The sequence below is a fragment of the Prionailurus viverrinus genome, chromosome B4, assembly GCF_022837055.1.
Source record: "Prionailurus viverrinus isolate Anna chromosome B4, UM_Priviv_1.0, whole genome shotgun sequence".
In the NCBI taxonomy this organism is placed as follows: Eukaryota; Metazoa; Chordata; class Mammalia; order Carnivora; family Felidae; genus Prionailurus; species Prionailurus viverrinus.
In genome coordinates, this window is record NC_062567.1 from 20,676,331 (window position 1) to 20,703,851 (window position 27,521).

The 27,521-nt window shown below is 36.8% G+C and overlaps 1 protein-coding gene across 1 annotated transcript in view; it reads left to right on the top strand.

The window, feature by feature from the left end:
• GPR158 (G protein-coupled receptor 158) overlaps nucleotides 1-27,521 on the top strand; it is a 420,554-nt gene that overhangs the window by 383,314 nt on the left and 9,719 nt on the right. Inside the window, exons 7-8 of the mRNA XM_047864839.1 lie at nucleotides 6,566-6,804; nucleotides 23,121-23,259. Of these exons, the coding sequence (XP_047720795.1) occupies nucleotides 6,566-6,804; nucleotides 23,121-23,259 (378 nt within the window). The remainder of the gene's footprint in view (nucleotides 1-6,565; nucleotides 6,805-23,120; nucleotides 23,260-27,521) is intronic.

Here is a 27,521-nt window from a genome sequence, read left to right on the forward strand (position 1 = left end):
TAGACTTCCTGCTTCTACAGAGCCTCGGGTCAACAGGATATGAGAACTTAGGGCCTTCTTGGGTCTTTTCTGAGTATTTTTCAGCTTTTTAGATGCCCGGGAATATTTGGGAACTTTTCAAAGCCCTTTTTGCCCAGCATATCTCTTTCCCAGCCTTCATTCATTTTTGTTTAGTCTATAGTTTGTCCTAACTGTTACCTCTTGCCCCAAGTGACATCAACCAATCCATTTGCCTTTAAATGTTTTAGTCAAGTGACCCTCAGCCTTGGGAGGGTTTCCAGTTGGGTGACTTTAAAATGCAAGTCGAAACTGCAGTGAGATATATCACTTCACACCTGTCAGAATAGCTAAAAATAAAAACATAAGCAACAAATGCTGGTGAGGATATGGAGAAAAAGAAACCCTTTTGCACTGTTGGTGGGAATACAAACTAGTAGCAGCCACTGTGGAAAACAGTATGGCAGTTCCTCAAAAAGTTAAAAATAGAACTGCCCTATGATCTAGTAACCACACTACTGGTATTTACCCCAAAAATAAAAAATACAAATTGAAAGGATACATACCCTATATTTATCACAGCATTATTTACAATAGCCAAATTATGGAAGCAACCTAAGTGTTCACTGATAGATGAATGGATATATACACAATATATATATTGTGGATATATACACAATATATATATATATATATATATATATATATATATACACACAATGGAATATTATTCAGCATTAAAAAGAATAAAATCTTGCCAATTACAATGACATGGAGACAGCTAAAGAGTATAATGCTAAGCAAAATAAGTCAATTACAGACAAATATCATATGATTTCACATATATGTGGAATTTAAGAAACAAAATAAATGAACAAAGAAATAAAGAGAGAGAGAGAGATAAACCAAGAAACAGACTCTTAACTATAGGGAAAAAACTGAAGGTTACCAGAGAGAATGTGGGTGGGAAGATGGGTGAAATAGTAATGGGGATTAAGGAGTGCACTTGTCATGTTGAATGCTGAGTAATGAATAGACTTCTTGAGTCACTATATTGTCCACTTGAAACTAATATAACTGGAATTAAAAAAAAATAAAGGCAGGCCTTTTGAACTAGTCCTCCAGAGAGCCACCAGAAAGGTCAAAATGAACAACCACAATTTTTTAAGAAAAAGGTGTATTTTGTTTGCCTAGTACTAGTTGCCTGTGATGAGAATGGGGGATGTCTTCAAGTCCACCACTGATCTGGGGAGTGGGAGATAGGACACTGGATAGAACAGTATGTTAAAATGTCACAAAACTTTTTACTCAGATTCAGTTGTTTTTCTCTTGGTTAAGCATCCCCCTGGTTGCTATAAGCTTTTGATTCTTTTCCAGGGTTCCAAAAAAGTTGATTCTAATAGTTTTTGCCACTTTATTCATTGTTTTTATGGGTGGATGGACTTGTGGGTTCTTTATTCCATCATTTTTGCTGATACTATTCCCCAAAACCATCGTATTTTAATTGCCTATTGATGTATGTTTACTAAATTATAATGAACCTGGGAGCAGGTAGATAACTGCATTTGCATTTCTAACAAGTTTCCAGATGATATTGATGATACCGGTTTGGGAACCAGTGGCCTAGAGCAAGCAACATCTAAACTGAACCTTGAAATAATAGGTAGAAATTAGCAAAATTAGGTGTTGGCATGGGGCGGGAGGGGGGGCGCAGTGAGGAAAACTGAGGGCAAAGGTTCAGATATAGTCCACAGGGACCTGCAGGTCTATAGGGAAGGGAGAGTGGTGAGAGATAAGGCTGCTGAGACAAGGGGGAACCAATATTCAAAGGCATTTAAAGGTCTTTTACCATATTAAGGAGCTAGGATTTGGATGGGAAGCCACTGAAGCACTATAAACAGGGAGTAACATGATCAGAAGTGACCACTGTGGCTTCAGTGTGGAGTGTGGAGTATGGATCGAAGGTAGGCAAGACCAGTAAGTAGACTAGTTAGGAAGCTACTCTAGGAGCAGGTTGATGACCAGGAGCCAGTATAGCAGTGAAGATGGAGAAGAAGAGAAGGATTTGAAAGATATTGAAGAGGTAGAAATTAAATTCTTGATCACTCATTTCATGTCTGGAATGTAAGTGAGAGAGAAAAATTAAAGTTTATTCCTAGGTTTCTGCTTCAATAATTAAGTGATACTAGTCATTGAGATAAGTAACACAGGAGAAAAGTAGGCTAGAGGAAGGTGTGGAAAGAGGGATAATTTCATTTGGGGACCTGTTGATGTCTAGTAGGTCACTGAGTAGAAAGATCTTGAGCTCAGGAGAGAGATCTAAACTGAAGATATGGATTTGGGTCTCACCAGCATGTAGATAACTGAAACAGGGGTGTCAATGGAATTCCCTGGGTACAATATTTAAAGTAAGAAATAGATCTAGATGGCTATATTTAGGAGGTCCTTGGGAAACACTACCGCTTAAGGGGAAGACTGGAGAAGCAGAATCTGTATCAGAAACTAAAAAGATGCTGACAGAGGAATAGGAAGAAAATCAAGAGGATGTGACATAATGGAAGCCAAGTGCTTTAGCCATGCTGGAAGCTGGAGAGAGAGAGAGAAAAAAAAAAGAGTACAAATATCAATTAGATACTTGGAGAAGTACAAGTCCTGACAGTGGAGTTTTATGAGCCCAAACCAGAAATGTGTGGGAAGTGAAAAAGTAGAGACAGATACTCCAGTGACAGCCAATTCCTGGGTTGCCCTTTTCATTGTTACAACATCATTTCCATGAATTTATCTACTATTAATAATGAGAACTGAATATATTCTTTAAATATGCCTTTTTAAACTCTGTCAATTTCTTGCAATCTTCTTGTATATGTTACTGCTTTCCTTCAGAAACAGTGAAACCTTCTGAACAGATGGTATCCTAAAGATTTATCTATGAAAAAAATAGTAAAGTAATCTAAGAAATTTAATTATTGTATTTTTTTCCTACAGCTGTATTTCATATAAATGCATATCTAAGGATTTCATTTTTAGAAGTTGCTATCTAGGGAGTGAACCCATATAAACTAACAAGAGCTTGTTTTTTAAAGATATGGCAGAATTTTCTCATTTTATTTGAAAACAATGCTAGAAAAATTCATCTTATTCCATTTTACAAAACCCAATATCCTGAAATGCTCAGACTGAAGTGCACAATTGTGTTAGTGTGTTTCCTAGTATTCAAAAGCCAATAAAACTAATAACAGGAGACCCATGAAGCCTTTGGCTTTGGTTTTTCCTCTCTGGAAATGAGATTATGGGATCTATGATAATCTTGAATTTTCAGACTATACAATAAATACCCAAGACATCACCTGGAAAACATGAAAATTTCTAATAATTTAGAATTCAGATTTATTGATTAAAAGATTATCAAAGTGGGATCATAGAGATTTCCTCTGCAAAATACAACTTACTTTTCCTGCTTTGTACTTTGTTATGTTATGTTATTCTCAAGCTAGAATATCTCCTTATATCTTCTCCACTTTCCTCCATTTCTGTTGGTATCCATTGAAGTCCAGGCCAAATATAACCTATTCTATTAGGTTATTAGACTTACTAGGTACATACAATGTAGAATATATGCTGTTTTATATGGTAGTTATTTCTACACTTGATTCTAGTTAGATTGTAAGCTTCTAGAACTGTATCTTATTCTTCCCATGTTGCTTAGCATGATACCCAGTATATGATTGTCACTGTATAAATATTTATTATAATTCTATTTCAATTCAAATTGTGTCTAGAATTAGAACAATTCTCTTTTTTTTTTCTGCCTAGCCAAAATATAGAAGACCATAAAAATGAGCCAGATTTCCTCTTTTAAGCTCCTAGTCATTCAAAATTTAGAATTCATCCAGGTATGACCAGAAACAATTATGTGTACCTAGTGGCTGCAAGTTTCTCCTGCAGAAAATAAGACTGGAACTGGCAAAACACATTAATTTTAAAAAAAATTCTCTTATTTCTAAGAGTTCTCTGAATTTTTTGATCTGCTAATTACAGTAGAAGTCTTTCTTATGGGGATTAGTCACTGGTCAATAAATTGATAAACTCGTTTAAAACTGAAAGGCATTAAAGTAAAGTGTATAAGAGACTATAATTTAAAACACACAAATTATCATTTACCAATGTTTTTTAAATAGGCCCCTTATTTGACTATGGGTCTGACGTTTGGAGTGCATTGCTCTCTTTCTAACATAAATTACTGTAGTGCATTATCTACTGTTCACAATATTGGTTCTTTAAATAAGAGCACAACTTGGGGGTGCCTGGGTGGCTCAGTCAGTTAAGCATCCAACTTTGGCCCAGGTCATGATGTCATAGTTTGTGAGTTCGAGCCCCGCTTCAGGCTCTGTGCTGACAGCCTGGAGCCTACTTCAGATTCTGTCTCCCTGTCTCTCTCTGCACCTCCCCAGCTCATGCTCGCACTCTGACTCTGTCAAAAATAAATAAATTTTAAAAATAATAATAATAAATAAATAAGACCACAAATCTAAAGATTTTTTAAAGCATTCTGAGCATAGAATCTTTCTAGATTTTTATGTTTTTTGACCACCCCAATATATTAAAGTTTCCTCACTTTCCCCTAGGTTAACAGCTTATTTAATGATTCACCTACATGGAGTCTTTCCAAAGCTTTCAAGACAGATTTTATACAAATAAGTCTCCTTTTGTTTCAGTCATGTGTAATTATTTTATTTATAATTTGGTTAAATTATATAAATTGATAACAATGGGCATGATTTGGGGACACATACAACTGATTCTTAACAAGTAGCAATTCAACTGATTGGAGTCGAAGTGTTTGAGGCATACCAGACAGAGGTAGCAAGTTAAGTGTCACTGCTAGCATTTAGCATGACATGGGCAGTACTCAGTATGTTTTACATAGAGAATGGAGAATAACCCTTAATCTGATAAACTAGTTGAGTGGAGAATAAAGAGGTCTTCTGCTGTACTCTTTTTTATACATATCTTGCTACATTGTTCCACAGCAAAGTTGAGGGTATTTTATTCAATATTAAATAACTTCATGCTGTGTGTTAGTTGAAGGACATTGAAGGACAATGGAGTTAAAGATATAGGGGAAAGAAGGATAAATAAAAGTCTGCTAAAAAATAAATTTCTTTGCTGGGTGTATTGTGTTGATTCTGGAAGAGCTACTGAAGGTCTATAGAGACAGAAAAAATAGTATAAGACATCTAGGCTATTTTAAGTGTGTATGTTTCATTTCTGGACTTAAAATGATTTTTGTGAAGAATTCATAGGAATACTTCATAAAAATTTTATAACGAATGAGGTGAAGGACAGAATAGAAATTTGGGAAAATAAATTTATTTTTGCCTTTTGGAAATTGATTGTGGATACCCCCATAGTATCATGAACCATTCATGATAGTTTATTTTAAGTCACAATTTTGTGACATAAAATTTCAGAATGAGAGTGGGGAGTTAAAATCAGCTAAGAATATTCTGGGGATAAAGTTAAAGAAATGGGTAAACGGAAGGACCTGTACAGTAACTTTGGATTTTGCCTTCACACAATAACTAGAAATGGAATAGTTCTTAGATATAACTTAACCCAGTAGGTCTCAACTCTAGCTATTCATTTGAATTGCATACATAGAAAAAATATTATTTATTTATTTATTTATTTATTTATTTATTTATGTATTTTAGGTTTTTTTTAATATGAAATTTATTGTCAAATTGGTTTCCACTCAACACCCAGTGCTCATCCCAACAAGTGCGCTCCTCAGTCCCATCACCCACTTTCCCCTCTCCCCCAACCCCCATCAACCCTCAGTTTGTTCTCTGTATTTAAGAGTCTCTTACGGTTTGCCTCCCTCCCTCTCTGTTTTTAAATTTCCCCCTCCCGCTCCCCCATGGTCTTCTGTTAAGTTTCTCCAGATCCATTTCTTATATGTCATCCCAATCCTCTTCTTTAATATGGTGATCTTAATTCAGTTACCCTATTTAAATACCTCTCTCATTGTTTTCATTTTTATTTCATTATTATTTTTGGTAATGTAATGAAATAATTATAGAGAGAGGTCATTTAGAAGAATTTTCAGAAAATAACTTTTGTAACATTCTACTGTTAAAAAAAACTGGTTTAAGGAAATTTTTGACTTAGTATAATATTGTAAAACCCAACTACTTACTCTCAGGACTATTTTTGAGCCCTTAGAAACCCTGTGTGAGCAATGTTTGCCTATGGATCTTTTTTTTTTTAAGATCTTGAGTATTTTCCTTGAAATATTAATACATACTCAAAGGAATTCCATCCTTTGCAAATCTGTTGACTCACTGGCATCTAATGTAGGATATCTGTTTTGCTATTGAAAGATTAAAAACTAGAATGAAATTAAGTGAAAATATAAGCAATACTGTTTTTGAGGTTTTTTCATGTTAAAACTGCAATAAGTAGGGTGTGGGTGGGTTTAAATTTCACCTAGAAAAATAAAATATTGTGGAGTTTTACTTTCTGACTATTAAGCTTGCCTTCACATTTTGATGTTTTGCTTTTCCAGGGTTTTGAAAGTGTTTCTTTCACGAACAGCCCAACGGATTCCGTATATGACTGGTGGACGGGTCATGAGGATGCTGGCAGTAATGCTCCTGGTAGTATTTTGGTTTCTTGTTGGCTGGACTTCGTCTGTTTGCCAGAATTTGGAGAGGCAGATTTCACTTATTGGCCAAGGGCAAACATCTGATCACCTCATCTTCAACATGTGCCTCACTGAGCGCTGGGATTACATGACAGCAGTTGGTATGTGGTCACTTGTTTGTGCGCTTGCCTTGTCCTTTTTCCAATGGCATTAAAATAGACTTCTGTAGAAACCTTACCACTCCCCTTTACCAAACTGAAAGTAATTTCACCTGATATGGTTTTGGTAAAGCAATATTATGAAAAGGACAATAATGACATGTGGAATGCAAACTTTTTCTGAGTTCCCATTCTTTTTTTCATAGTTATGTAGCTTTGTAGTTTTGTTGAGAAAATGCAATTGAGGAAATTAAGAAGGAGAAATGCAGCAAATAAAGGCAACTTCTTTGCACAGAGAGTTTCTATTTTCCACCTTCTCACTGTATTCCCATTAGATTAACAGTAGCTGTTCCCTTGATTTATTTGTTTAGTTGGGGAAAAAAAAGGAGACATGCTGAAATTTTTTACATAGGTTTGGTCCTGTGATTTATCAGACTTAGGATCCAGGGTACTCCCTGTGTAGAGATTTTCCTTGCAAAATGATTAATTAATCTATCTTTCATCTGAAGACAATTTATTAGGAATTCTCTGGAGGTCCAGTATTACACAAAAATGAAACCATGCTTTTTAGGGATTAGTGAGAGTTTGATGACTTAGAAACTAGAGAACTCGGGAGAATCACATAAAGGCTTAGGCCAGAAACACGGGTTTCTCTGGCATCTTGGTTTTTTGAAAAATGAGGAAGAGAAATCAGCAGGAATTTTTCTGCTGTTAACATTAGGCTATTTTAAGCTAGGCCTCTAAAGATACAAAAAATAATGAAAACGAATTTTTATTATTTTGTTGTCATTCCCCTCAGTAAACCACAGGACAAATCTTAATTTTATTTGGCAGATGTAAAAAATAAACACATGAGTTTAATTCCTATTTTCTATCTCCCCAGACTTGGGGATTGTTGGTTGAATATTCACATTTAGTATTTTGCCAGAAGCTAATTAATAAAATATGTATTTAGTTTATAATTTAAATGTAATAATATTTTTCTGGGCAAGACATTTTAGAAATTTTCTGGGCCTGATATCTGTATGAATAAAGCAATGTGGGTATATAAAAGAATGGTTATATTGATAATATTTAAAGCCAATCATCATTATTTTGATTAATATCAAAGAAGAGATCGGAAATTATAATTAGATCCGTATCAGTATATATCAATGTCAGAAGATAAAGCGTAGAACTAATCTGATTCTGACTTTCATATGGATATGAAAATTTAAAAAGTTATATAGATATAAGATTTCTACTCAACATAAATCTCTGACATTATTTTATATTGTTCAATCCAACTTAACCAAACTAGGAAAAAAATCATTTCCCCATATTACTGTGAAGAAAAGCCCACTATATTTCTTTTCTGTTTTATAATACTCAAAATACATCATTGTAGGGAATAAACAAGCAGAAAGCATGGCCTATTTACCTAGCCTTTTTTTGTATTTTGTACATCTTGGTTTTGAGATGTATTCAAGGCCTTTTAAAAATTTCTTTTATGCTCTAAAGAAAATCATATTTATGATATTTGATGTCTATATAGAGTGAATAAGGATATATAGCTGGCAGCAATCTGTAATTTATTTTCCATAAACTTTGTTATATATAAGTAAATTTTCATACAATAAATAAGACCCACTGGGTATCTATAATTTCTCTGATACTGTGTTGAACGTTTTGCAGGAGACATAAAATGAATAAAACCCTTATTCCTCTCACCAAGTAGCTTACTATTAGTTTGTATAAATAAATGGAAATTGTTAAAAGTTATTAAAAACAAAATTATGTGGTGAAGACTCTTGTTACAATAGTAGTTCAACAAAGGAGGACAACAGTCTGGACCAGAACCCAGGAATCTTTATAAAAGAGAAGTTCTTTGAGCCATGAGTAATATTTAGGTTATTGTAAAGTGGCACAGAGAACATTCCCTTTGATAGGAATAGTGGTGAAGGTGGATGGAAATTGTATGAAACATGAAGGAAGTGCCCAACTAGAAAAGAAGATTATGTTGGAATACATTGTGACTAATACTGGATATGTAAGTTTATTGTGAGTCTTGAAAACCTGTTATAGGAATTTGGATAACCAGGAATGAGATGTGATGATGAATCCATAAAGCTAATCTAGATTGCCTTCAGGAGAGAGATATGTATAACTCTCTCCTAAAGGCATATATAGATATACATAGATAGATTATAAATAATAGATATAGATATAAATGATATAGATATAGATATAGGTGATATAGATATATCTCCTAAAGGTATATATAGATATATATAGATATACCAAATTCAGGGGTTTTGATTCTACCTAATCATTAGATGGAGAAAGAGCAGAGGCTCTCAAAAGTGTGGTCTCAAAACCAATGGCGGCAACAGCACCTGGGAACCTGTTAGAAATGCACATTCTTGGGGCGCCTGGGTGGCGCAGTCGGTTAAGCGTCCGACTTCAGCCAGGTCACGATCTCGCGGTCTGAGAGTTCGAGCCCCGCATCGGGCTCTGGGCTGATGGCTCAGAGCCTGGAGCCTGTTTCCGATTCTGTGTCTCCCTCTCTCTCTGCCCCTCCCCCGTTCATGCTCTGTCTCTCTCTGTCCCAAAAATAAATAAACGTTGAAAAAAAAAAAAAAAAAAAAAAACGAGAAATGCACATTCTTGGGCCCATTTACAGACCTGCTTGTCAGATCCTGGAATAGCGGGGCCCAAAAATGAACAAATCAGGTGACTATAGATGCTGGAGAGGATGTGGAGAAACGGGAACCCTCTTGCACTGCTGGTGGGAATGCAAATTGGTGCAGCTACTCTGGAAAACAGTGTGGAGGTTCCTCAAAAAATTAAAAATAGACCTACCCTATGACCCAGCAATAGCACTGCTAGGAATTTACCCAAGGGATACAGGAGTACTGATGCATAGGGGCACTTGTACCCCAATGTTTAGAGCAGCACTCTCAACAATAGCCAAATTATGGAAAGAGCCTAAATGTCCATCAACTGATGAATGGATAAAGAAATTGTGGTTTATATACACGATGGAGTACTACGTGGCAATGAGAAAGAATGAAATATGGCCCTTTGTAGCAACATGGATGGAACTGGAGAGTGTGATGCTAAGTGAAATAAGCCATACAGAGAAAGACAGATACCATATGGTTTCATTCTTATGTGGATCCTGAGAAACTTACAGAAACCCATGGGGGAGGGAAGGAAAAAAAAAAGAGGTTAGAGGGGGAGAGAGCCAAAGCATAAGAGACTCTTAAAAACTGAGAACAAACTGAGGGTTGATGGGGGGTGGGAGGGAGGGGAGAGTGGGTGACGCATATTGAGGAGGGCACCTTTTGGGATGAGCACTGGGTGTTGTATGGAAACCAATTTGACAATAAACTTCATATTTTGAAAAAAAAAAAAAAAAGAATAGCGGGGCCCAACAGTCTGTGTTTCATAAGCCTTCTAGGTAATTTGGATGCTATTCTAAAGTGTAGAACTACTGACTCCAAAGAAGTAATCAGATGAACATACTAAAACACATGTCACTTATCTCAGCTGTGTTCTGGGCATTCCATAATACTGTTTCCCTGATCAATCATTAGAACATTGTTTGCAGTGATTATTTCAAGTCTTATATTGTACTCCCTCTTCATACCTTCAAACTTCTTTTCTGTTAGATGCCTCCTCCTTGAAAAAAGTAAGTAGGAGCAATTAGACATCAGTTGTTTCCAAATCTTACCTACATATCTATAGATCTTCCTGTATTTCTATCCATTCTTATTTTTTCTTCTTATCACCTAAAGTAACCCCTCATCCAACATTAACCCCCTTATCTCCAGTGACCTCTCTCACTTTATATGACTTTCCTGTCTTCTGATACTCCCCTACCTCCCAAATCATTCATTAAAAGATTCCCTTCTGGGGCACCTGGGTGGCTCAGTCAGTTTAGCGTCCAACTCTTGATTTTGCCTCAGGTCATGATCTAATAGCCCTGCATCAGACTCGGTGCTGAGCATGGACCCTGCTTGGTATTCTCTCCCCGTCTCTCTCTCTGCCCCTCCCCCACTCATGTACAGACACGTACATTCTCTCTTTCTCAAAATAATCTTAAAAAAAAAAAAAAAAAAGAATTCCATTCTGACCACAGCATTCTCTCAGGCTATTTAACTGCTCCCTCTGCGATAGTTCTTTAGATTCATGGGCTGTTTTTATTGTACTTTCCTGCCACTAGACTCTGCTTTCCTCCAGAGAGACAGCTTACCTGGTGGCAAATTTTTCCGCTAGCAAGGATGAAACTATGGAAAAAGTAGACATTTTTTAAATACAGTAATTCTGGATAACACCAGAGAAGGGGATACACAGAAAGCAAGGAGGACCCTGCGCTCACTTTCCTGAGGACTGCGGGGTAGGAAGTACAAGAAAAAAATACAGATCCATAGCTGCTGCTGGAAATGCATTTCTTTGGATGATAAGCAGGTCTCCGTGAAGGTGAGGAGAGAGACGCTAAGAGGAGAGATTATGATTGGAAGATCTGGGGCATGGCTTTAGCAGTGAGATAAAAGTTGCAAGACTTGAAAGGCAGGCATTAGTGAAACTAATACTCCCACAGATGTTAAATGGTAGCATTAGGGTCTCAGAAAATAAAAGACTAGTGATAGGGTGCAGAGACCATGAGATGAGAGGAAGTCAAATGGTGGTGGTGTTTGTTTTGTTATCTTCAGGCATTGTTTTGTTCCTACAAACTACTGGAACACCATAGTTTCAAAAACTCCAGCAACACGTTTCTCTAAAGGAAAGTCAAGACACATAGTTTCACAACAGGAACAAATATTTGAAATTAGGACTGTCTTAAAAAATCAGCGACATGTGGTTGCTGTGATTTTTTTTTCACACTACCCTACAGCAGTTCCATTTATTTATCTTTCATGCATCTTTGATTTTTCTTTCTAGTGCATGTAGCACTAGATATTCTGTATTTAACCTCTTTTAATTTAGTGTTTTCTAATGTGCAGCAGATGCTTCTTTGCAGTTCTCTTTATATATTTCTATAAGTAGCGTGTTTGCCCTTAGATTTTTTTTATACTCGACTGTTATTCAAGAGTAAATTCTTATATCTTCAGTCAGCCAAGAGGAAACCTGTACTAAAAGCTAAATTATTCCATTTCCTAAATGGAAATGTTTCTATATAAGGGACAGGCTGTGGAGAAGCAATAGATAGGTTTTACCTGGAGGTTGTGGAAAATTTTCGTCAAGAAGCTCTGTACACTTACATCAATGTCAGGAGTCAATTTAGAAAAAAAAACACAAAGTAACAGTTAATATATTTATAAACATGCATTCTGGGTTAGCTTTCCCTGTCAAAAAAGATTTAATTTTTTGAAATACAAAATAGGGAACCATTTGAAAGAGTGCAGTACTAGTCTTCCCACTGAAGTAGAACTCTAGGTAGAAATATGGGTCATACATTTAAAGAATTTGCCCACTGCATAGGGCATCTCCAGAACTGCTCAGACAGGTGATTTCCCTGCCACAGGGTTTCAGACGGAGGAAACAGGTGTAGAGACTGCTTGCGAAATCTCCAAACCTCTATGAGACTCAGTTTCTTCTTTGAGTGTCTTTGTTTGAAAACATAGAAAGGGGAAAATGATGACTTTCAGAATCCCATTGTTATTTATATCTATTTATAATTCTTAATAATCATGTTTGTCCTATACAAAAAAAAATGTGAGATCAGCTTTCATGAAAAACAAATAAAGGTGTGGGGCACTTGGCTGGCTCAGTCGGTAAAGCATGTGACTCTTAATTTCAGGGTGGGGATTTTGAGCCCCACGTTGGGCAAAGAGATTACTGAAGATAAATTAAATTAAAAAAAAATAAAATAGAAGTGTAAACATTGCAACTATAAAAGACAGGTGAACATGGGGCAATGTGAGGGTGTTTTCCAGGCCCAGAAGTCTGGGAGCTTTTTAGTGATTTATTTTATGTTTTATTTTTTATTTTTGTTAACTTACATCCAAATTAGTTAGCATATAGTGCAACAATGATTTCAGGAGTAGATTCCTTAGTGCTCCTTACCCATTTAGCCCATACCCCCTCTCACAACCCCTCCAGTAACCCTAGTGATTTTTTTTTAATCTGGTGGAAAATGAATTTCAAAATGTGAATGTTCCAGAATACTTCTGGATCAGACTAGCTGCCATACCTCTTTGGAGATCATCTATAACGATAATAAAAAATACTATGAAACTTATACTATTTATCATCCTGTGACTCACCCCTTTGAATTTTCTGAGTATGTTTCAATACATTATCTACAGCTCATATGCTTACATCTGCCCATCCCTCCTTTCTCTCCCAGCCTGGTAGCTATAATACTCCCCAGCAACATCAACTGGATTGTTCTCACTATATCCCTGACACCTAACAAAGTATTTGTCAGCTCTTGATAAATATTTGCTGAAAGAATAAAGAATGAGCTCAGCTCCCTTTATCTTGTAATATTTTCTATGGTCAGGATTAGAACAGTGTGAGGAAACATGATAAAGCTAAAAATCCAGCAGTTACACAATGGTCCCCACATTCCCTTAATGGTATGTTCAAATTTGGGAGGTATTTTTGAGCAAGTTATACAAACTAAATCGACAGCCCTGAGCCCTTTTTATAAAATTCTACCTCTGACTTGTCCAACAGTCAAAATAAGAGATTGGTACAAATTTGGCATGGCAAAACAAAATTATGTATATTTTTAAACATTACATAATTCACTTACAAATATTGAAGTAGAATAAAACTGATATGCTATTGATAAAAAATTTTTATTACTCCACTATTCTATGTAAAGGATAAGGGGGTTGGGACTGAGAAACATTCTTCTAAATTAATGGAGGCAGCAAATAAATATCCTAAAAATGTTGGTAGTAGGATTCTCAGATTTTTTTTTCTAAATCTATTTGCCCTATTTAGTAAGTTGCTAGTCAGTTGTGCCTCGTCAAGATTTTGCACAATAGCAACTAAATTTTTCATGGCTAAAAAGTTAAAACTCTTTTACCCTATGAGTTTCCTAATTTGTTGGTACAAACTAACACATGAGTAGAATTAACTTCTCATGCCTGAATTATCTTTATAAGGTCACCTCTAGAGTAAGGAAGACCATACTTTTCCACCTGGATTTAGTGCTGGCAGGCAGAGTCCTCCAACATGGGGCTTCCAAGTTTGGAATACATAATTTCTTTAATTTTTTTTATTTTTAATTTTTTTAATGTTTATTTATTTTTGTGAGAGAGAGACAGAGAGACGGAGTGCGAGCAGGTAAGGGGCAGAGAGAGAGGGAGACACAAAATCTGAAGCAGGTTCTGGGCACTGAGCTCTCAGCACAGAGCCCAATGCGGGGCTTGAGCTCACAAACCACAAGATGGTGACCTGAGCTGAAGTCGGATACCCAACCAACTGAGCCACCCAGGCACCCCATGGAATACATAAATTTAATAGAGGTGGTGATATAGTGGAGTTCATTCTTTCATTGGTTAGCAGTCAGTATCTGACTACACATTCAGAACATAGACTGAAGATAAACAGTACCAATGACCAAAACAAATTAGAATAAGTATATATTCTAGGCAGACATATACCTTACCTACAAGAAACAAGGCTGCAAAAGGGTGACTGATAGATGGTAATGTCACGGACATGTGGAACTTCTATTCCATGGCTAAATCTCAGCATCAAGCTTTAGTTCAGATCTAGGCAAGCACTGAAATGTTTCCTTGGTTTCTTCTAGAAGTTAGGTGATGATAATCTAATGTGATTTAAAAGAGATGTAATTGAGAATAAAGCTATTTTGCCGCCTTCCTTAATCAAGCACAAGAATATATACAAAAAAATTATATCCAGGTTTCTGTTTACCTTCTGTTATTCTCTGTATCTTTCTATATCACCGTTATGGCTTAACTCTTCTCAACCACATTTATATGATTTAATAACTATTCCCTGATAAGGACTCTTTTATAAATTAAGATCTTTGTCCATGTCTTCATAGCTGTGAAAAGTCCACCAGTGCATGAGGTATCTTGTGGTTTTGGAAACTTCTTAGAGCTTGGCATCCCTTGCTGTATCCTTTATTCACCAAGTTTGAAAGAAAGACATAGAGAAAAACCTAAGCAATAATCAAACAGGCATGTTGAGCTTGGGTTCCCATTTCATTTGGGAATTTTTAAATATTTGGTGGTTCTAAAGTAATCCCAATATTCATTATTCCACTGTTCAAAAGTTCTAATTCATTTCCATGAATTCCACATGGAATGTTTTCACTACAGGAAACACAATCTTTACTCTCTTCTTCACTGACATCCTCTTCTTTTTCTCTTCCTTCCTAGTATGATATCTTAAACACACAAAACAATGTGTCCAGTCATTTAGTTAGTCATATGCCAATGTTTAGAAGGAACCAAGAAGAATACAGTAACTCTCTTACTGAGTTACATAGGGAAATTCTAAAATAGTCATTGTTTCTGAGGATGTAAATACTTAATTACCGTAGAAGATTAGTCTATCTTATGACAGGTGAAATGTGATATAAACACCATTTAATGAGTGTGGGAGAAAATAGATTAGACTTCCTCTTCATCTGACTTAGATTAATGTTCATGATGTAGGTTCATTTACATACATCTTCTTTTAGTCTAATGTACCATATGTCTTCATCCACACTGCATCACTTGTTACCACTTTAAAAATGTATTTTAAATTTTCAATCAAAGGATAAAAGCCTGACCACAGAGACAATTTATTTGCCTTGGCTTGGGCTGCATTGCTAGAAACTCACACATGCTTTTGGAGGGTCTTGCTTGACTGTGTTTAGAAAGAGTGAAGTGGGGGGTATTTTCTTGTTTATCTGTATACCACGTCTCCTGAAAAGTCTGTTACATCTTTGAGGAGTATTTATTTATATGATGCTACAGGGCTAACAGGACAAATTATTTTCTATCTTAATTTTATCCTTACAATGCTACTTTTCTTTTTGGAAATTTAGGAGATTTGAGGTTAGGGCTGGGGGTTCTCTTGGGACAGCTCCTAAAGGCCAGGGAGCAAGAGTATCTAAGATATCTGTGGTGGTCATAATTTCTTCTCAGGGGTTTCAGCTCCCAGGGAGCCCTGGAACTTTCAAGGGAGGAAACAACATTAAGAAGGAAAAAAAAAGGCTGTCTTTAGTTGCTTGAACAGAATATCCTATAGATTAAACTCAGTTGTCAAGAAGATTTTGGCAGATCTTTTCCTTGTATTGAGAGGACTATCACAGTTTAAATAACAAGCTGTTAATCCCTATGGACTGCAAGCTTCCCTGTATTCTTACAGCTCAACCCATTCCGATCTCTGCAGTAATCATGAAGAGCCTGGTACCACCATTTCCTCTGAGATTAGAATATGTAGGAGTAGAAAGGTTGGTGGGTTTTTCAGTTTCAACTCACTGAGACCCATTCCCCAAAGTAGTGGAAACTGTGGGATAAATTAAATAAGAAAAAGACCTTTAGGCCAAGAAAAAGGCAGATTTGTAATGACCATGTGAGTCCCCCACTCAGTGATCAAGTAATGTCCTGAGCCAAGCCTAACTCAGCAAAATTGTCTTCAAAAGATTTTATAAGCTAGAAATTGAACAAGGAACTTAATTTCTTTAACTTCCAGAAGAGATAATGGCACTGTAAGTATAAAACTAAGGTATAAAATAAATTGTTTTATTCTCTCTTTCCCCTTTAACATCATATAAAAAACTACATCTCAAAGAAGTAAAATAATTTTCACAAAGATAGAATATAAACAGAAATATAGCCCCTCCCACACACACACAATCATCCTAAAACCACTCAAGCTAGCCCTTAAAAAAGTATGTGCGAATATAGGGATGTAGCCCAAACAAAGGTAAATAATTGTCGATGCTGTCAGTCTTTAAAAAAGGTTGACAATTTTAAACATAGTTTTTAAATTGTTTTAATGTTTTATTTATTTTTGAGAGAGAGAGAGTGAGAGAGAGAGCGAGCATAAGCAGGGAGGGGCAGAGAGAGAGGGAGGCACAGAATCTGAAGCAGGCTCCAGGCTCTGAGCCTGAAACAGGGGACACAGGGCTCGAACTACCACCCCCAACCATGAGATCATGACCTGAGCTGAGGGCAGAAGCCTAACCGACTGAGCCACCCAGGTGCCTCTAAATGTAGTTCTTAAAGGTAACACCTAATCCTGACTGCAGCTCCCTCTTCAAACAACACACATGTAAATGACAGGGAGAGGGAAATGGAAGAAACACTACTAGAAGACACAACTTGCTGTCCTGACATTGACCCTGTGTCTTGTGACATTGACCCTGTGCCCTGAAAGTTCCCCAATCTTATCTTATCTTTATGAGCTCTTCCTACGTTCATGATCTTTAATGTGTGTCCATAGACTCTGGAGCTTCTGAATTTCACTAAATTTCTATCACCCCATATCAAACCTGAAGAACTTTAAATGTACGTGCCAGAGACAGAGGGGGTAAAATATATGCCTTCTCTAACTTTCCCACTCAAGATGCAGTGGAGATGGTGAAAAACTTGATCCAAGTTCTAGAGATGTATGAAAGGAAGCAATAAGGAAAAGCCAACCTGCAAATGTGTGACCATTCACAGCAGTGCTTGCCTTGGAGAACTCCTTAGCAGTGAGTGTAAGAGAGGAATAATCAAATCACTACATAGTTCATGTGATTAACAATCATATTCCTTAGTATTACAACACGGTATCTGTGATCCGAGCTTGAAACTGGGACATTCAACATTTTGCCCAGCCTGCAATAAAGCCGTCATACATGTAGATAATGTACAAAAGGCATTTAGTACAGTGCCTGGCACGTTCAACAGATGTTAGCTACAAAGTCAGACTCGGGACAAAAAGTAATTCCGAATGGAATTACTAGCTTTTCCTAATTAGCATACTAATTATTTAAAGTGCAGACAATTGTTGCTTGGGAAAATATTTGTTTTCTTCAATAGGATGAAAAAAAATATTTCCCAAGGTTTTGTCTATGCCTCTGTTAATAATAGAGCAAAGAATAGAGTTAGTAAGCGCATCCTCATCTCAACCCAAGGATGTCATTTAGAGAACACTGGTCAGGAACTAAGGAGCCTGTGTTCCAGGCCCTACTTTGCTGTGACCACAGGGATGGCAACAGGGATACAACAGGGTTCTCCACAGGCATGTTCTGCAGCCCAGCGCTGCCCATCCCTGTGGCTCACTGTTTCCAGAGAGCCGAGGAGGGAGCAGACATTCCTGCCTCCACTGTCCTCCTTGTGAAACGTACTGCAGCACCCACATTCTACTGCTTCACTCTCTGTCCCAAAGCTCAATAAAGGGACTTCAGGCAAGCAGAATCACAGCAGTTCACCAACCACCCATCTTTGCAGCCACATACACACTCCAAACAGCACCCCCAGACTCCATGGTCTAATAAAGTCACTTCTAGCTTTAAAATTCTATCAAGAGTATCATTCTCATTGTTTTCAGCATCGTAACTCTCGCAACTGTTCTTATTTTAAAAAGAAAAGGCAACTAAGCCTCCCAAATATCAAGGCTCCCGTATGCCAGTTGAGGCCTAGAACACTGGAACTTGAGTTACTCTCAAGCATTATTGAAGTTGTTTTCACACTTCATGATAACTTCTGTGCTGCCTACCATGTTATTGCATGCACAAAACCAGAAAACTTTGAAAGTGAAGGACTTAGAGGAAAACAGAGGAGGACATTAAAAGAAATACTTAGAGGGGCACCTGGGTGGCTCAGTCGATGAAGCATCTGATTCTTGATTTCGGCTCAGGTCACGATCTCACGGTTCGTGAGCCTGCATCAGGCTCTGCGGTGACAGCGCAGAGCGAGCTTGTCTCTCCCTCTTTCTCTGCCCCTCCCCCACTTGCGTATGCTTCCTTGCTCTCTCTCTCTCTCTCTCAAAAATAAATAAGCATTTAAAAAATTCTTTTAAAAAAACAGAAATTCTTGGAAAATTCAACCTAAATGTGTCATTTATATATTTACTTGTGCCACATAAAAATAATTTTAAAGGGGCTAAGAAGCATAAAATGTTACTAAGACAAAAATGCCTTTGCAGCACAGCAAAGCAGGGAACCACAGCTTGAGAGACATTTGTACTCTGAAGTTGTTTTCCTCTCAGCCATCGTGGGTGTTCTGAGATCACAGAGCCCAGGCGTCTTCAGTGTGAAAGAACTGATACTAATTCTCACTTTGCTTGACCCAGCCCTTTGGAAAGATAACTTGAAATCGCTTTCACTATCATATATAAATTTTTTTTTCAACGTTTATTTATTTTTGGGACAGAGAGAGACAGAGCATGAACGGGGGAGGGGCAGAGAGAGAGGGAGACACAGAATCAGAAACAGGCTCCAGGCTCCGAGCCATCAGCCCAGAGTCTGACGCAGGGCTCGAACTCACGGACCGCGAGATCGTGACCTGGCTGAAGTCAGACGCTTAACCGACCGCGCCACCCAGGCGCCCCATAAATTTTTTAAAGGCTATGGTAGCTCACTTTCAAACTGGTATCCCTTATAGATTAAAAAGCAAAATACCTCAGTTTTCTGAAAGCTCCACTTGGATCTTTGAATATAAATGCAATTCCCTCTCTAACTGTACTCATGCCTCCCATCAAAATCATTTAACAGCAGAAATTATTTTCTAAAGCAGAAGCACAACACATATTTCAACTCCCACGTAATAACATTGCAAAATTTGGTAACATCTGCATATTTTCTTTCCTAATTGCAGTGTTAGTTTGAAGTTAATTATATGAAACTGATTTTTTTTTTCCCAAGCACAACTTTTTTATATATCACATTTAGTTTAATTGGTACTTTGAATAATAAATTGTTTTTCAGCCAGAGCATATTGTTTGATATTGCTAATGAAATGATTTTAATGTTAAGCTTAGCTGTTGGGAGGAATCTTACTTTATCTCTTATTTTTAAATATAATTATACATTACAGCACCCTAATTAACCTGTCTTCCTTTTTTTAATCCTCAAGATAACATTATGTAAAAAGACTGCAACAAGTGGCAGGAGGTGGTGTCTTCAGAAGGAGATAGTTTCTGCTACGTGGAAATGCTTCCATTTCAGCATACTTCTGTGCTGGTGGTTGTTTAACAATATTTCTGGATTCATTATTCCTGAGTGGCAAGCACATTACCATACACGTCGTGGCCCGTCAATAAACAGCAGTTAGCACTATTAATAATAATGCCAGTATGACCTTTACACGTCTGTAATCCCTGCAGTGTTAGAGGGAGTGACAAGGTAACAGAAAGTCTACATCTCTAATAACATGAAAGTGATATCATTTATATTCTTTCAATTCAGCAAATATTTATTGAATCTTATCTATGTATGCTCCATACTGTTGCTGTCTGTGTGGGCAAAGGCAGAAAAAATCTTTGAAAGCCTTGATTCCTTGTTGAATCATTAGATTGCGCACCTGAAATTTATATAACCCTGGATGTTAATTATACTTGAATTTAAAAAGTAAGTAAATAAATAAATAAGACTTGCTTCTTTTCCTGAAGGTCATAACTATTTGGGGCTAAAGAAGGGAGTGATTAACATGACTCCACAAATAATTTTCTCTCAATTATATATCCTGTGGCATTATTCTCTGCATTGTGGAATGTCGATAGTTAAAACCCATAAGAGATTAGAGGAAGGAAAATTCAGTGCAAGGTAGAATCAATTCAGGCTGCCTTGTGATGCAGGTGGGGCCTGAATTGGACATTGAAAAATTGGATAAGATTGGAAAATGTGGGTGAGAAGAAATTCTTGGTGTGAGCAATAGCATAAACAAAGACTCAGAAGCAAGAAGAATCTTTGAAGTGGTCAGAGGACAATGAGTCTTCCTGGGCCAGCTCAGAGTTCATGCTAGGGAGTATTGGAAGGTCATGTTGGATGTATAGCATGAAGTCACAGGGAGCTAGGAATGTCAGGACCAAGCCTTCGTAAAATAATAGTAAGCCACTAGAGATATCTGAATGACGATGCATGCAGTACCTCACAAAAGCCTGACCTGAGGGGTTAACAACTAGATAAATCAGGGGTGAGAAATATACAAGCACAAAAGAATAAGGCCAAGCAAAGTGAGCAACTAACATGAAGCCTGGGTAGCAAGAAAGGTTTAAATGTGAGGACATGTCTGCCCAGGCATGAATCCCTTGTAGTCTTCCTTTTGGGGCAAGAATTATTTCCAAGGTCCAAAGTGAGTATGAGTGAATTTTATAATGGAAATGTGAATCAGCTAACCCAAGTGGAGTGCCAGGGATTTGGACAAATCCTGATGTGATCAAAGTGGAGTTTCAGAAAATAAAGAATGAATGAACACAGGATGAAGCCAGGTTTAGATGGGGCAGTTGAAAAATAACTGTAACAAATAAAGAGCAATATGATAGGCACTTAAAGGGTAGTCACTGTAGGCACTGGGAGGAACGGTCCCTATGAAAAACAACTCAAAGTAGAAATGTAGCAAAGAAAGGCAGCTGAGATTTCCAACCTGGGTAAAGAGGCAATAGTAGTACCGTGGACAGAAATACAAGTTAGGGGGCCACTGGGTGGCTCAGTTGGTTAGGTATCTGCCTCTTGATTTCAGCTCAGGTCATTATCTCAGTTTGTGAGATCACGCCCTATGTCAGGCTCTGCGATTACCATGCAGAGCCTGCTAGGGATTCTCTCTCCCTTTCGGTCCCTCCCCAACCCGGACTTTCTCTTTTTTTTCCTCTCTCTCTCTCTCTCTCAAAATAAATGAATAAACTTAAAAAAAAAAAAAAAAAGAAAAGAAATACAAGAGTTAGGAAGGAAAGTTCTACATGAAGACCTCAGCATTTCTTGATTTGCTTTTCCTGATCCAGTAGAACTCGGCTGGAAAGAACATTTATAGCACATGGCCAGTGGCCAACATACTGAATAATTGGGACTGAATAAATCTCATGGAGATCTTGGAGTGTGCCTTATTTTTTATTTGGCTTCTAACCACATCAGGGTTTTAGAGTATCTCTTGACAGATGTGTTTATTTAAGGGATTTTCAATAATTAGGGCACTACCTATTGTTTAAATACTGACAGAAATAGGCTGAAAGGTTGGCAGGTAAAACAGCTTTAGCATATGGGAATGGAAGTCAGTGTCTCAGTACATAAGTAAGTAGGTTACCTCCAGGTAATACATTTGATGAAATATTTTCTCCAAATTAGAGCTTTCTTCTTTATTCTTATTAATTAGATATTATCTTCTTTAGATACTATCTTACAGTGAGGTCATGTCGCTAAGACAGATAAAATGAATGGTAGCAATTATTGGTCAAAAAGGGTTAAAGTAGTGATGTTCAGTTTGGAAAAAAAAGTCAAACGAGATGTTTAACAATAAGATCCATTTAATGTGTGTTTTTATGTATTCCTTTACTTATCTGATATCTACCATGTCCGTAACTATATTATGTGCTTTATATCCATTTTTTAATTTCATTACCAAATAATCTCATGAAATATGTACTTTTTATTATTCTCATTTTCCAAATAAGAAAACTGTGGCCAGAGACGTTAAATTGCTTCAGATTATGCAAAGTTAATTAGAGACAGAGCCAGAATTTCCAATCAGGCCTAATGTGATTCTGAAGCCCTTATCCTTAACCACTTTACTATGCTTGTCTCTTCTGGCTTGATCCCACAAACAAGGTGATTATGAATTTTACGAAGCCTTCAGCATTCCACCCACAAAAGATGGGATTTCTGTCATGTGTGAAGAAATAATGGTTCATTTATAAAATATGCCACTGAATGTTTATCAACCTATTTTCTCACATTTCTAGCAATGGATATTTTTATGTTGTTGAACCAGATTCAATGCGGTAAGACCTTACATTTCTAGAAGCTACATATGAACACAATACAAGCCTTTGTTGCCTTGATGACTTCATTATGACCCAGATGCTCCGTGAATATCTTAAACTCAGGTTGGGGATGTAGAAAATAATTTTACAGTTGTTTCAGGAAAAAAGCCAGGCATTAGCAAAAGAAAAATCTGAGACACCAAGCACTGTTTTTAAAAAAGCAAGAAAACAAAAACCAAAGTGTACCTTTGAAAAGTCTACACACTGAATAAAATCTTAAATGTATGTCACATGTATTCATATGTGAATGACATTTTGTATGCATCTACTTCTAGCTAAACTATGTTTCTGTAATAGACACAAAATGCATGCTAAAGCACTTAAATTTTGCATTTTTATTCACCTGTAAAACTAATGGAAAATTGTTCTTTTCTTTGTTGTTGTTCTTCTCACAGCTGAATTTTTATTCCTCTTGTGGGGTGTTTATCTCTGCTATGCAGTGCGGACAGTCCCATCAGCATTTCATGAGCCACGCTATATGGCTGTCGCAGTTCACAATGAGCTCATTATCTCTGCTATATTCCATACAATTAGGCAAGTGCTCTGTAGAGCTAGCAAATAACTGTTTTATTTCTCCGATGTGTTGTGGTTTGATTTAAATAGCAAAATTGGGTAAAATGCATCATGGAAAGATTCGGGAAGGATAATGTTTTTAAGCTGACTAATTTCTTTGTCGCAGAAATGGCAAATGAATGCAGGGTTTTGTTTTTTTTAACTGTTCTTAGTTCCTGCTGATGTTTTGTTACTACCTTTATTTTGAAGGTTAATTACTCTGTATTATTGTATTCTATCAAACCACTTATAGGAATGTCATTGAATATTGTTATGATATGTAATACTTTTTGTTCCGAAGATATAAAGCTACACATGCATACATCATAAAGTTGATATAATAAATTATCTGTGTTTCCATTCATGTTTAATGCATGGGGTTACGCTTTTAAAATCAATATTCAGATAGACAATTTATGTGTATTTATTCTGCTGAATTCAAAACTAAAAAACCATTCCAACCCAAGGACTAGATTTTTGTGTGCAGTGGGGTTTAGCAGTGACCTTCTATTGTACGCATGTATGCTTGGCCCTCCATTTTTTGGTATCCCCTATATTTCTGTACTCGGTGAGTACAAAGGAGGAAGAAAGGGGCTAATGATAAGTGAACAAAATGAAGTATGTGTGACTTATCTTCTGAGAATTTATGCCTATCTGAAAATGAAATGAAAACCTCAGTGAGAACAAAAAAAGAAATCCTATAATTTCAAAAGTAACAAAAAAGATGCCATTCACTTGCTCGACATATATTAAAAGTTAGGACGTACTTAAGAATACAATGAGAAATTTTAAATATTCAGCCATTTCCCTCAGTGGAAAAACATTAATAATAGCGGGAGTCAGAGTGGGAAGGTGTGGATCTGTGGAAGTTTTGGAAGATATTTATCATTTCTCACTTTAGTCAATAATTATAAAATTATATCTTGCACTTCTAGGAACAGATGATGGCAGAGAGCAGTTGAGCCTTAGACACACCTACACTTTTTATCTTTTAAGTAAGAAAGGGGGTATTTATGATTTGATCATCTTGGAGCCTCCATCAAAGGGCTAGGAATCCAGGGAATTTGCCTCTTTGCTTTGTCTTGACCCTTCTCAAAAGAGAGAGAAAAGAGAAAACGAGAAGAGGAAGGAAAGATGAGAAGCAAAATATGATATTATAACTGGGCAAAAAGAAGTCTCTCTCGATCCTATTTAGAATAGAGCTGGAGTGGGGCGCCTGGGTGGCGCAGTCGGTTAAGCGTCCGACTTCAGCCAGGTCACGATCTCGCGGTCCGTGAGTTCGAGCCCCGCATCGGGCTCTGGGCTGATGGCTCAGAGCCTGGAGCCTGTTTCCGATTCTGTGTCTCCCTCTCTCTCTGCCCCTCCCCCGTTCATGCTCTGTCTCTCTCTGTCCCAAAAATAAATAAACGTTGAAAAAAAAAAATTTAGAATAGAGCTGGAGGACACGAGAGGAGGTGTCCTCTGTGCACAGTGTAGTGAGCACCAGAGAGGACTCTGCCATGGGCAGAGCCCCAAAGTCTTCACAGTTCTCCCAAACCATCTCCCAAGAAAAGTTGCATTTTTGTTTTTTGTGTCCAGGATATCAAACACATATGTTTCAAGGTATAACAAACATGCTTCTCTAGAACCATTTATAAGTTAAATGTTATATAAACGAACCAATTGCAGAGTTCTAAGCATACCAAGAGGCTTATTGCAGATGAGTTTAAATGTCTTCTGTTGCCAGAATGTGACCATGTTATGCAAAGGCCTTCCTACTTTTGCCCTACAATCAGCTGCTGTATTTCTTAGAACCAAATTGCCCAAGAAATTAAATCTGTTTAAAGCAGTTGCCTAAATTGATTCTTATCCTTTTCTACTTGAAGATTTGTTCTTTTCAATTTTCATTGTTAAATGTTTTTTCAGTGGATTTTATTGATTGATTGATTGATTTTATTGATTTATTTTTTCAATGGATTTTAAACTCTCAACTGGTCCAAGTCTTTTCAGCAGTAGGCAAGGTAAAGCACTTTTTAAATGAACTTTAAAAAAATTCTTAAGAAGGCAATAGGTGGTTATTACAGATAAATCATAAAATGATAAAAAATAAACTCCCTAATCCAACCACCCAAAAGTGATAAGCACTGTTAACATATTAGGAAACACATGCTAAATATTCACTGAAAATAATTTTCTTGGGAGCCTGGCTGGCTCAGTCAGGGAGCATGCGACTTTTGATCTGAAGGTCATGAGTTCAAGCCCCACATTGGGCATCGAGCTTGCTTTAAAACAAAATTAGTTTTCTTACTTTGCTTAGGTCTTTCCTACAGAGTCCCAAACAACCCATTAGCCTAGCCAGATGAACTATGTAAATGATGAGCTGGGTGCACATAGGCACAAGTGCTGACTGAATTTTTCATGTTGAACCTAATAGATTTGGTGTTAGTAGACATGCCATACTCACAAGATCAATTTTCTTCCAGACAACTGTGTAGTCCCCTATAAGTTTTGAACAGGGAGGACTTCCAATGGCAGCAGGGTGACCAGCCTTGGTAGGCCTTGGTATTTTCTTAGGCAAGCCTAAGAACACCTGCGTGGGAAGCCCTACATTTTAAGTTCCAAATTTAACTTACCTTTCAATTAGATTGTAGCATATTGGCTTCAAAGAATCGTAGTATATATTAGCTACTTTCTCAGAAATTTAACTTGTATGGTCATAAACAGCCAAGGATAGAATTATAGTTTGACACACTAAATCTACAGAACACTGACTTTAGGGAGATGAGCAAGAAGCAAGTAATAGGCAGTAATAATTAAAGGAGTCAAGTATATACAATTTCTTATTTACATGTGGACTGAATTTGTACATGCTATGATTCCAATGTTGGTAAAGTCCAAGAATAAGAAACAAGAACGTAATAATTTAAACTGGGTTCATCTTTGTAATTTTTTAATAGAATCAAATAATATTAAATAAGGCATCCAACATCAGCAAAGATATTCTCTATCAATAGGACATATCTGTTCTTTCTTATTTGCTTAAAATATAAAATTATACATACATAACTGTATGTATGTATGTATATATACATACATAAATATATAAAGCTATAACTGCATATTTATATACAGATTTACTCTTATTCTCATCAAATTGCCAGATTAAACAAATAAACTAAAAGGATTAAGTCCGGCAGTCTCATAATGCAGAAGGCATTTTGCTTAATCTGTTCTATAATCCTTCACTAAGCATAAAGCAGAGCTTTGGGAAAGTGCGAGATTTCAAAAGGTTTGCTTTTCTTCCTAACTTGAATTTTTTAATATTTCTATGGTCCTGACTGTTAGATCTATTTTTTTAGAAGCTGGAATAGTCTTTCAAAGAAAACCAATCTTTAAAATGACTGCAAAACCCAATTTCTCTTAAGATCGTTGTAGTCAGAATTGCAACCTAACAAGCCCAGCAGTATTTAAAAGCTGGTTAATTTAGGGAAAATTGATGTTCGTATACAGTACTTCAAAATTACTTTTTGGGAGACTCACCATTTTAATTTAAAATACATGTAACCATTGTTCCTTCCAGATACTGTCAGGCTAACATTCACTTGCATTCACTGGCATTCATAATGTTCACTGGCATTTGAATAGGAATCCCCAGTGCGTGAGCCTGTGGACTATAGACCCATCCCCTTCCCTATAACTGTCTGCCCCAGAACTGGAAATGGCCCCAGAGGTTTGGGATGAGATCATTTGCCAGGCCACATTTTATATTGCTTCTATGCTTCAGATACTGTAACTTGTTACTGAGGATGATGATCCTATTTCACTGCTTTAAAAAAGAAAAAAAAAAAATCTCACCTGACCCTACAGAGACTCTGTCAAAAATATCTCATCCCTGAACAAAGTGGATATTCATTTAGTCATATCCAAGGCAGGTGTAAAGCCACTTTTCTGACAAAGGAATTAGAGAAGATGTTAATTCATAAAATCCTGTTTAGTAACGTGTGAGCTATCGTGAGTTTTCTGTACTTCTATGCATGTATTGTAAGTCCATTTTGTCTGTGTCTCCAAACACAGGGGAAACTACCTCTCCATTTTGGACAACTCTTGAGCCTCCATTTTAACTTGATATTTGAGGGAGAGGGGGTGAGAAACTTGGTATTTGGGGGAGTGGGGGATAGGATAGAGGTAAAAATGAGGAAGAAATCCACTTAGTGGAAATTCTGAGTATAAATAATACTAATTTACTTAGTAAAAGATATAAAATT